General features: G+C 37.8%; 1 protein-coding gene across 2 annotated transcripts in view; it reads left to right on the top strand.

Annotated features, from left to right (window-relative positions):
* PTPN21 (protein tyrosine phosphatase non-receptor type 21) overlaps positions 1-12,335 on the top strand; it is a 47,441-nt gene that overhangs the window by 23,676 nt on the left and 11,430 nt on the right. Inside the window, exons 9-15 of one of the 2 annotated variants that reach the window (XM_065840067.2) lie at positions 1,452-1,539; positions 2,283-2,362; positions 3,528-3,629; positions 4,294-4,354; positions 4,876-4,960; positions 7,062-8,527; positions 10,839-10,976. In XM_065840067.2, the coding sequence (XP_065696139.1) occupies positions 1,452-1,539; positions 2,283-2,362; positions 3,528-3,629; positions 4,294-4,354; positions 4,876-4,960; positions 7,062-8,527; positions 10,839-10,976 (2,020 nt within the window). The remainder of the gene's footprint in view (positions 1-1,451; positions 1,540-2,282; positions 2,363-3,527; positions 3,630-4,293; positions 4,355-4,875; positions 4,961-7,061; positions 8,528-10,838; positions 10,977-12,335) is intronic. The other variant, XM_065840068.2, reaches the window with a different exon arrangement.

The following is a 12,335-nucleotide window of genomic DNA, read 5'->3' as shown; positions in this document are numbered from 1 at the left end:
CATTTCTGCTGCTGACAGGAGAGCTGATGACAAATTCTTTTTAACTGTGTAGAGTGGTACAAGTGCCCCACTTTGCTTTCTTGCAGAATGAAGCAACAGCAGCTCTGCTGTCTGACTTTCCAAGCATGTAAGGGAGAGGAAAAAATCTTTGTCTGTACATTTCACATAAAGCGAAATGTCTTTTTATCTGTTAGAGAGTTACTCCTTAAGATAGCGTGAGTGGCTTTATGCATGTTATTTTTTTGCTATATCATGCTTCCACCTGTTTGAAAACCGAAGTTCCTTTTTAAAATCAGAAGCATTTGGAAATATTTAATATTGAGGCCCAAAGAATTGTGGATGCAGTCTTGTAAACATACAGAAAAAGTTGCACATTGGAGGGCATCAGAAGGTATTCATATTCCAAGTCCAGTATCCAGTTTCTGCTCTGTTGCTTATTTGTTGCATGACTATGGGCAGCTCTACCAGGGATAGATACATCATGGTCTTCGGGTGGCAAAAAAGGACAGACAGATGACCCATGCATACAAATTACAAAGGCTGTGTTATGTTCATATTGGTTCAAGTAATTTTGTGACTGCATCCATAAATGCCAGTGAACCAAAGTCTTAAACTTCAGGGATCTTTCTTCTACATCACAGTGGGGGCATTATTGTTTCTCTGCCTCATGCATATGATGGTGAAGTAGCTATAGGACATGCTATCAGCCACATCTATATAATGAAAATGGAAGTGGTATAAATACTTTTTAGAGAGAATCTTGTATCTAGATCATGCTTTTTCCCTGTGTTTATGCACTGCAGAATGTTCTTTTAATAAATCAACGATATAGACTTTATTTATACTAACATAATACTAATGGATCAAGCTACATTTATATTTGACAGGAAACTGAATAAATATAAAGTATTATATTTCTTGCAATCTAACTTTTACTTTTTCTCATCTGTCAATATGCAGGAGAGTTCTCGAAGATATGTATAATCATGTCTTCATGGCTTTGTTTAGTGTAGATTCCCCCCACCCTGAATGTGTGGTTTCCTTTCAAGCAGTCAGGACATAATTTACTGATAACTAAATTTGACCTAAAAAAACCCCAAAACCGAACAAAAACACCCACAACAACAACAAACAAACAAACAAACAAACAAACAAACAAACAAACACCAAAACAACAAAAAAAACACCACACTTGACAGAATTTCAAGTGGAAGACAAGTAGTAAACTTATTACTGTACATGTTGTGCATCCTGAAAAGAGTTAATCGTGTACGTATTTCCTTTCAGCAGTTTTTTAATGGATATGGAAGTGATGCTCTGCAACTTGTTCAGATAGACTGATGAACTTTTTATTTATCCACATTCTTGGTGGTGGTTCTGTTCTTCAGTTGCATTTTCTGTGGTTTGAAGATCAGAGCTTGCCAGTCATGTTCTGTCCCTTCTGTCTGTAGGTGGCACGATATTGCCAACATGTCCCACAACAAATCCTTTTTCACATTAGAGCTGGCAAACAAAGAAGAGACAATCCAATTCCAAACTGTGAGTAGATCTTTACTTTTGTTTTTTCACTAAATAAATAAAAACACAAATTAAGACTACTAATTTAACACAAAGTATAAAAGCTACTTTTTATATATTTAGCAACTTCGAACTCTATGAGTGAGTCAAAAATAACAATACTGTCTCTGGCTGGCTTTCTACAGGAAGGCATTAAAAATCTGACTGGTTATGTTTAATACATTGACAGGTTTGTTTGAGGTGGTCATAAAAACTTTCAACCATTCCAGTAAAATTTCTGGCTTTTTTTTTGACTTTTAAATCAGTGGTGTTTAAAGATAAATATTGTCTTAGAACTTTGCTGGAGTGGGCAGTGGCATTCCTTGAATAATTAATTTGATGTAGCATCTACCAGTTGCCTTTGTCAAGAAGGCAGCTCTTGACAGTCTTGCAGTATTTTATATATATATATGTGTGTATATATATATATATATATATATACACACATTGCAAATTCTGTTACTGTTATAGCTGATAAAAGTGTCTTCAGCAAAAAGCTTCTACTTTCAACTTTCATCAATCTAATAAAATTGTTAGGATAGAGTACATGTTCAGGCCCACAAAGTATAGTTTTAAGGCAAACCTCATGACAGTGATGAAATTAAATTAAGGCAAAATCAGTCAATGCTAATTTAATATTAAAAATGTCAATGGTTTGTCTGAAAACAAGTGATGGGTATATGTATTTGGCCTAATATGCAAATTTTGGTTTTATTTTTTGGCAGGAAGATATGGAAACAGCAAAATATGTGTGGAGGATGTGTGTGGCTAGACATAAATTTTACAGACTAAATAAATGCAGCCTGTAAGTAGAATGCATCAGCGCAGCTCTTGGTGCCCTTGAAGCTTCTATTGGGAAGTGAAATCTTTTATAACCTCTGTAATGTCTTCACTGTCATTTTTAGAAGATAGTAATTAATGACTTGGGCCTTTTTTCTTAATCTTTCTTGAGAAAATACTTATGACTAGTTTCTCAAACATGTTCTGCCTTCTAACAGAGTTAAAAATTAAGCATTGAAATCTTACCAAAAGTAATAGTGTTTAGCCGGATCTCGGTGCTGTGACAGACATCAGTGGCTTTGGGGGCTACTATTGCCAGGATGTTTGTGAGCTGTTGGAATCACTGGGATTTTGGCCTGGGTTTGGGTGAACTGCTCTGAAAGGACACACTAGAGGCCTTTAAAAGAGAGGGAAGTGTATGTGAAGCACTCCTGAAATGTGCTGGATTGGCAGCTGAGAGGTATGTGGTCCTTTGGATATCCGTGGAATCCGTACAGCTCAAGTAGCACCAGTGCAAAGCAAATTTAATACAATTCATCAAATTAAATTTAAATGGGCTGTTCTCCAACTTGTAAATCAAAGGCTGGAATTTGAGTTATTCTACTGATACAGCTTTCCTTTGATTAAGTTATTTGAGCCAAAGAACAGAGAATTTGACCCACTGAATAGTCTGTCATAAAAAAGCATGTTTCCCAAGTGTTCCATTCCTTTTCTCTGTACACAAGAAGATAGCTATGGAGGGGTTGGTCCAAAATTTGCTGAGGTCAGTGGAAAGGCTGGAATATTTTGTAGCACTGATGACTTCTTAGTGTGTTTAATGCTAATTTATTTTAGAAGAGTAAGATTAATTTCAAACAGAGCAGACCTCATACCCCTAAGCTTGCAAACCACGCCGTCTTTTGAGTGGGATAAGAAATATTGGTAGTAGCACTGCATTGCTGGGACTTGTGCATTGCTGTCTGAATAATGTCAGATATGTAGTTTCATGTTGAATGCCAGTCTCTAGGATTACTTATTTTAACCCTTTCACCACAGCATGGTTTTATTGATAGGAAAAGTCCTCAAAAACTTTTCTGATTATCTCTAAAATTCCCTGTCATCTGGTCTTGCTGCTGACAACTGTCTTATGCACACCTGTATTAAGTTCCGATGTTTTTTTTTTTCTTTATCTGTACATACCTTGTCTTTAGAGACTCCCTGGACTCTCCACCTGAGGAGGGCTCTCAGAAATCTTCCCTCATTCTTTCCCTTCCACGCTTTCCAATCCTTTCTCGTCCTTCACTTCCCAAAGGGTGAGCTGAAAAATCATATTCTTTCTGAAATCTGGCAGTTCCTGCATGTGATTTATTCAGCTGTCTTTTGACCTCTGTGGTGCTGCAAGATGCAGAATACAGGCACAGTTTGGGGTGGGGAAAAAGGAACTTAAGATTTCTGAACCTTACATCCTGGAGGCAATCCAACAAATTATGAAAAATTATTGCTGTTAGCTTGAATGTTAGAGCAAACAAATGGTCATGCAGTAGAGTCACACTTTCCAGTTCCTGTAACATTACATTCTGTAAAATATCTGATGCCTGGTCTTGTAGAACAGGTAATTTAGAGTATGAGATTTTATATGGGGCTCAAATTTGGAGCAAGTCCCCAGTTACTCCACTGCTTTTTCTACCCTGCTGCAGTGCTTCAGTGGCATCTCCTTTTTATGCTTCATTGAAAGGAGGCAAAGAAATAACTGAGGTATTTTGATGCTAGTTTTGCTATTCTTCTCATACTATCTGCAATGGTGGTTTATGCACAGAGCTATTTCCTTTTGAGACTGTTGGGGGAGACTATGTAATGCAAGGCCTGGCTCCAAGAAATGTAGAGTGGTTTTAACTGAGCTTGGGAGCACTTTCCAAAGTTTGAAATGGGTCTTGGTGTTGTTAAGAATCATTTGTCTCCATAAAATTTCTTCTGTAGGCAAACCCAGCCCATTACAGTGAATCCTGTTAGAAGGCGGTCTTCTTCCAGGATGTCTATGGTAAGGACAGCAGAAAGTTTTATATTTGCATTTTTATGGATTTTAATTGACTTTGGTTCAGACATTAGTTTCCTTGAGTGAAATAAAATGAGCAGTGAAAAAGAGGAGTGTAGTATTGAGGAACTGTTTCTGACTTGTAGAAAAAGCTGGTATGTAATATCTGAATAATGGAATTAAAATACTAATAATTGCAATGAAGAATATTTTAGTTTGAGTGCTCTGTCTCTAAGAGACTCACCTAGGAGATTCTCCTAGATGTCAGATGGCAAGATAGACTCTTGAGTTGGGGGTGTGTGCTTCTGAGTTTTTCCTTTTTTTTTTTTTTTTAATTATGTCTTGTATGACCTCACAGGAGGAGCTTACATTTCAGATTTAGAGAAATGGTTTAAGACTGAGACTTCATGTGTGTGTATTATCTATAAAATATAAGGTATTATGTATTATATATAAAAAATCTTCAAGACTTATTTTGAAAATAAAACATGACTTTTTAACTAACAATAAGATGTTTTATTTCTTAGCCCAAGCCTCAGCCTTATATGATGCCTCCACCACCTCAGCTACATTACAATGGTCATTATACTGAACCATATGCATCCTCCCAGGGTAAGTTCATTAAATTCAAGGCCACACTACACACCTTCAGAAGTTAAAAGCTATAATTTGCATATAGCTACTTTAGCTAGAGCTGAATTAATTCATAGAGCTGTTGCGGTTGAGACGGACAAATGACATAGACCAAGTTCTTCCAGGATGAAAGTAGTAGATGCCATTTATTGCCACAAAGGCATTTTTATACAGTTCTACCAATTCATGTGTCTCTTCACTATTGGTTACAAGTTACAGCAGTAACATCTCATTGGCTATTTTTGCTATCATCAATGTTACTCTTTTATTCCTTTCTCTCTCATGGGTACAGCGCTAACATCTCCGGATACTCTGTTACTCACATCTTTCTCATGGGTAGCCCCCAACATCTTCAAGGCTAATTTCTGTTCCCATGCCCTCTGTCAGGGAATCCATGGACCCACCGTAGTCCCCCACATAGAGCGAACATGGAATAGGTTTGTAATACGACACTCATTGAAGTGCCTGCTGCTACTCTAGGCATAGAGGCTAATGTGAAATATGGGATATGAGCAAGTTAGTAAGGATAGCATATACAGCAGCTAGAGAGTGTGGTTCCTTGTGTGAGTTTAAGCTGACTGTTCTGTTTTTTGGTTCATGAACCAAATTTGTACAGTATGACATCCTGAGATCCTTGCAAAGAGATTCTCCCTTCTGAGATCCTTGCTGAAAAGAGAAACTGGGCCCTCAGACAATTAAAAAATAAATTTTAAAAAATATTAAACCCATGATACAGGAAGAGAGCAGCTTCTCTCAGAGTTCACAGGCTACAAGGTGATGGGGAATCCAAAGGCTAAGGAAATCTGCAATTTATGGAACTGGTATACATTTGTTTGCAAAAAAGGATAGAAAACCACCAAAACAAACTCTAATTAGAATTCTCAAGGGATGCACACTCCTAATCCAAGTGATTTGCAGTGAAGTCATGGCTGCTTTCTCTTTTTTTTTTTTTTTGATTCTTACACACTGTGTCTTTAATTAACAAAGCTACTGCCCTGAAGGGCTTAATCTGAACTTTTGAAAAGCTGCCTCAGATTTGACAGGGACCTTCATGTCCTACAAGTCAGCTGCTTAAAAAAACATACTGTAACAACTCACTGGTAAGGGAATAAGCCCATTTTCTATCTAAATAGAGTTACACAAATATTCATGAAGGTACAGGTATTTAAATTCAGAATGTAGCTGGATTGTTTCCAATATAATGTCGGAATTATTGCTGGGTGTTTGCTACTGCACATATCCTATTTTTGAACAGTTTTTCACAAGCAAAATAATTTTTGATTGTCAGCAAATTCATTAACATATGTGTGGCAGTTCTTTCCGTGAACCTGTAGAGTTCAGTCTTGGAAGGTATATAGAGCAATGACTGAATTGTTCTCTTCTGGACCTTGGAAGATTGTACCTCCAATGAAGTAATAGTTAAATTATTAAGCGTATATTTACCCAGGACAGTGAATATATCTTAATGTGCAAACAGTATATGATGGTGATTTAAATTGTCTCCAAAATTTCTGGAGAAAATCTAATTTGTTTTTTTGTTTTTTTTGCTTTTTTTTTTAAGGTCTTGTAGAGAGTACCTTATGTCCTAAGGGTAGAAGAAGAGTGAGGGGGTTTTGTTTGGTTGTTGTGGGGTGATTTTAGGGTTTTGGTGCATTTTTTATTCATGGTGCTTTTTGTTTTTCTTGTTTTCTGTTTAAACTAATCTCAGTAGGTTAGTGCAAACCCTGGTGCAGACATTCTGTCTTTCAATTAGTGTGGTTTAAGATTGGTATGGATTTTGTTTAACTTGAACTGAAACTTAGCAAACCTCTCCTAAACAGAAAAAAGCCATTCTTAGACAATGTTTTCCAATAGGAATTTCCATCATTTAAATGAACATAATAGATTATTCTGTTATAGATACCTTAGGTATCAACAAAACAAAAAAAATCTGGTGGGTTTTTTTTTCCTTCACACTTAATACATAGCGAAGAGTAACTGAGATTTTGAAAATCTCTGACATGAGTTAGCTGTATCTTAATTGAGGATATCTTTGTGTGATGTCTTAGACATAAAGATTGTTGTTAAACTTTACTTTCAGATAACCTCTTTGTGAGCAATCATAATGGATACTACTGTCACTCTCAGACTAGCTTGGATAGAGCCCCTCATGACTACAGTGGTCGGATCCGCAATGGTAGTGTCTATAGCGCGCACAGCACAAACTCCTTGAACAACCCACAACATTATTTGCAGCCGTCCCCCATGTCCTCTAACCCAAGCATTACTGGAAGCGATGTCCTCAGGACCGATTACATCCCATCACATAGACACAGTGCACTAATACCACCTTCTTATCGTCCCACACCAGACTATGAAACCGTGATGAGACAACTCAACAGGGGGATGGTGCACACCAATAGGCAGAGTCACTCGATGAGAAACCTTAACATCAGCAATTCTTATGCTTATAGCAGGCCTGATGCCTTAGTGTACAGTCAGCCTGAAATACGAGAACATGCTCACTTTGCTTCTCCACAATCGAACCATTATCCGTTTAACCTGAACTACAGTTTCCACAGCCAGTCCCCCTATCCCTACCCTGCCGAAAAGCGCCCAGTTGTCGGGGCGGTCAGTGTGCCTGAGCTGACAAACGTGCAGCTCCAGGCTCAGGACTATCCAGCACCAAATATAATGAAGACTCAAGTCTACCGACCACCTCCCCCATACCCCTACCCGAGACCTGCAAATAGTACTCCAGACCTTTCACGACATATCTACATTAGCAGCAGCAATCCAGACCTTATCACGAGGCGAGTGCACCATTCTGTCCAGACATTTCAGGAAGACAGCCTGCCTGTGGCACATTCTCTTCAGGAAGTCAGTGAACCTCTAACATCAGCACACCATGCTCAGCTGCAGAAAAGGAACAGTATTGAAATAGCAGGCTTGACTCCCAGCTTTGAAGGAATAAGAATTAAAGAGAGGACCATGTCAGCTTCTGCAGCAGATGTGGCTCTTCCAAGAGTTATCTCAGAAGGGCCACAGCCCAACATTCTGATGGAAAGAACAAAGCAAAAAGAAAATGAGCAAGAAGAAGGTGTGAACTGTGATCATAAGAAAACCCTCTCAGATGCTACTATGCTGATTCACAGTAGTGAGGAAGAAGAAGAATTTGAAGAAGAAAACAAGGCTGCTACAGGTCTTTCTTCACTCCCTGAAGATCAAACCCAACTGTCATCCGTTATGGGTGGTTATTCTAATGATTCAGTACTGAACTACCCTTATAGCTCTGTTGCTTCATCTGCTGGCCCTTTGCATATTCTTGAGCCTAAATTACATATTACTGAGACAGAAAAGAGAATGAAAGATATGAGTCCCATTCATTTACTAGTAGAAAGCCAGGTACAGAGAAGAGGGGAAGGACTGCTTACTCCATCTATGTCAGAATCTGACCTTACATCATCAGGGAGATACAGAATAAGGAAAGATTCAGTAAAGAAGAGACCTGTGTCCGATCTTTTGTCTGGGAAGAAGAATATTGTGGAAGGCCTTCCCCCGCTAGGTGTAAGTGGATATTATTCCTCTTGTTTTGGGTTGTTTCGATTTGTTCTGTAGCAGCAGTTGTTTGGGGTTTTTTGTTTGAGATTTGTTTTGTTTTAATGAGTCTGAGATGCTTTTAAAACATGTGAATTAAAAGCTACCTTAAGCTTGACCTTTATTTTTCTGTTTTGGCCTGCCTACCTTCGCTTAGCTATCTTTTGTCCCCTTCTCTGCCACGTCTGAGTTCTGTTTGTATAATCCTCCCACACAAATCCAGCTGTGCAGCTTCCATCCATCTGATACACCTATCCTGGAAAGCAACTGTAGAATGAGCTCGTTTAAAGTCAGTTCTAGATCCTGAATTTTGCCCTACTTATCCTTATCTGGAACAGAAGCAACTACTGCCATTTCAGTACAAGTTTTCTAATCTTCCTTTCACTGAAAAACTTGACGTAGCTGAATGTTTACTTTTTAAAATTCATTTGTTGTCTCCTTCTGACCTACGAGGGGGGACGTGATGCATTAGGCAAGAAATTCTTTCCTTGCATTCTCTTCTTTCCTCCATCCCTCCATATTTTCATATCCTTTCCATTTTACCTTGCCTTAAAGCTATTTTTATCTCACTATTTCTTGCTTGCCATGTGTCCTTCTCCTACTCCCATCTTAGGAAGCCATAAATAGTGAACAACTGCAAGTTTCACCTTATCTGTAATTCCCACCTCATAGAAACATCAAGGTCTGTATGGGACTGTACAATTTCACTGGCAGTCCTACCACTCACTTTGTTTTAAACTTTTGTTCAGTTATATGTAGCCCATGATGTATTTCAGGTGCTGATGGAGGGAGACCATTCTTATTATTATTTTGGCTTTTAAAATTGCTTATCGTTAACTTTGCCAGACTGAGTTAGTGTTAGTTTTCTGCACAAGCTGGACTGGAGTGGAACTGCCATCTAACTCCTACTGCTGTAGTAACTGTTATAGCTGATGCTATGAAAGCTAATCTAGAGTAAGCCATGTATTTGAATAGTTACTGCTCTCACAATTTTTTGTCTGTCAGACTTCCTGTACATGGAGCTGAACACAATGAAATGAACCTTCATCAGCATCAATTAATTTTATAATTGTGTATATTTTTCTAAATCTCCTTCTTCCTGCTTATTATGTGGATATAGGAGAAAGAAGGTGATGCCTTTCTCCTTGTGTTCACATTTAGGTAGTCAGTATTTTGTTTTTCAAAAGATACATTTACAGACCCAGATGTGTCTGCCAGAATCATACCCTGCCTTTTCCTCCTGATAACTATTTAAATATTCAAGCCAGCCTTTGAAATGAAATTGATATTAAAACTTTTTTCACTGGAAGTGTTCAGTAAAATACTTTCTAGTTCAGTAATACTTAGGAGTGCTATTGCATAATAGAGAATATTACCTTTCTGTATTCAATATTGAGATAAATATCCTGGTAACAGGGCTGGTGCCTACCCATATTAGCACATTTTGCTTTCCAATGAACTCTTACTGTTGTGTTCGTGTTTGTTTTGCTTTTAAATGTGGTCTTATCCTCTTAGCTTTGTTGTCGTACTTCTTACCACCAGTTAGCTTTTGAAAGGATTATCATTCAAGCAGCATATATGCTCATATTTTCAGTGTATTTTTGTCAACAACCAAACTTAGCAACTGCAGGAATTAAGTATTCTCTTACACTTTTTAAAAGAATCATCTGACTTTATTCTTTCATAAAAATGCCCCTTTGGTATTTTTCTCAAATAATGAATGGTGACTTCAATAATTTAGATTCATGGCCTGGTTCAGGGCTCAGATCTGTCTGCAGTTCTGTGTTCATATTTTGTACGTGCAGTTTGTTGCAAACCTATTCAAACGTGTAACTATATCCAAATATCTTAAGGTATATGCTCATTGTTATGCCCACTTACAGGGAAGAATAATGCCTGCACACTGAACAGTCCAGTAAGGAATCACTTGTATGTCTTTCTAGGGTGGAAAGTGATTGCAGTTCTGTCCAAGAATGTTAATTGTCCAGAGTTGTCACGTCGCACCCTCAGTTGTGAGCTTTGTAGGGAACCATATTTGTAATTCTCATGCAGTTTCATTAACCTGTCTGGAATGAAGACAGACTTGTGTGGTGTACTGGGAGGAATGTAGTCTCACCACCATAATCTCTCACTGCGGTGCTTATCAAAGAAAAAAGGTCAGAGCCGTTTGCAGAAGGGGTCAAAAAAAGTATCCTTTGCTTAACTGAACTCATCTGGTTTCTACTTTATAACTTCATCAGGTAATTAAGTATGTTTACAAGTTTTAGCTCTTCTTTTGCAGGGTATGAAAAAGAATAAGAATGATGCAAAAAAAATAGGGCCTCTAAAGCTAGCTGCCCTGAATGGACTAACTTTGACTAGAATGCCTCTGCCGGATGAGAGGAAGGAAGAACCAACAAGAGCAACAAATGATGAACGGGTATGTTGAAGTTTTTTAATGCTTGATTTCTCTTTCCCACTAATGATTTTTCAAAATGAAATGTATATGAATGGTGCTTTGTGTTGACTTTAAAATGCTTCAGATTCAAAGCTATTCAAATACTGAGAATAGAAACAAAATGAAGAATGAGACTTCTGATTGATATTTCATTTCTAGAAGTATTGGGTGTAACTCAGATTTTTCTGTAAGATTTAAGGTGACAGTGATTCAGATTATAGTTTACCCTTGGAACCTATAGGAGGCAAATTAACTAGTATCTACTAATACATTTTTTTGTGCTAAGTCTTTCTGTCTTCTCTCCTAATTTGTGGATTTTCCAGACTTAAAACATATGAAAATAAAAACTATGTGTGTGAGATTGAACTTTGTAGTAATTATTAGTAGTTCATACAATTTTTACAATAAAATTTGTAATTAAATTGCATCCCCAGGGCACAACTTGTGCAGATTGTATTCATCTGTTTCCCCCAGGTGGTTCCTGACAATATAGGTGGAACTTGTGTGATCTGCAGAAATTTTAAATTCAGTAAAAGATCTCAGATCATTGAGAGTACATCAGGTTCTAGAATTTGAGGTTCATTCTTTGAGAAATATGTTATTCCATCTGCATGTATCAGGGTTACCAGCATCAGTAAGTAGACTTCAGGCTGCCTTATGTACCTTTGCATTGGTACAGGGTAGTGAAATACAGTCAATATCCAGCCTGTGAAAGGCTGTGTAGAACAGTGCTGTCATCACACATCTGACCGGGCAACAGCTCCATACACCAAGGTCTACAGTGATTATTGTACGTTCTGCACCCAGTGGTCTCTTAGAAATACTGTTCTGAGTGTGGTTGGACATCCTCAGTTGCAGAGCCCCTCTGACTCAGTTTATTGACAGTCACTGGGCAGGGATTAGAACCTGGAGTAACACTCCTGCTCTCACCAGCCATGGTTATAAGGAGCAGGCCAAGAAAATTAATTGCAAGTTACACAGTAGAAATTCGGTCTTGGAGTTTGAAGGCTTGGAATTAGATCCATAGGAGGGAGATTGGACCATTCCATTTCAACACAGGTGGAGTTCTTTTTGAACTTTATATATCCTCCTTAAAGATGCTAAGGGACAGACATGAACATTTTGTTATTAAATAGAATTTTACATTTAGTATCTGTGTTGGTAATTTCCTCTTGCTTATAGCCATAATCTCTTCCTGGATTGACCTTTATTGAATTCAGCTGTATTATCATTATTATTATAACTATTATTATTATTCTTATTCAGCTACCCTGTTTCCCCGAAAATAAGCCCTAGCATGATTACTCAGGATTTTTGATGATGCTCAAGATATAAGCCCTA

The sequence above is a fragment of the Patagioenas fasciata genome, chromosome 5 (assembly GCF_037038585.1).
Source record: "Patagioenas fasciata isolate bPatFas1 chromosome 5, bPatFas1.hap1, whole genome shotgun sequence".
Lineage (NCBI taxonomy): Eukaryota > Metazoa > Chordata > Aves > Columbiformes > Columbidae > Patagioenas > Patagioenas fasciata.
The sequence above is the reverse complement of the archived record's forward strand: the minus strand, read 5'-3'. Positions and strand labels throughout refer to the sequence as shown.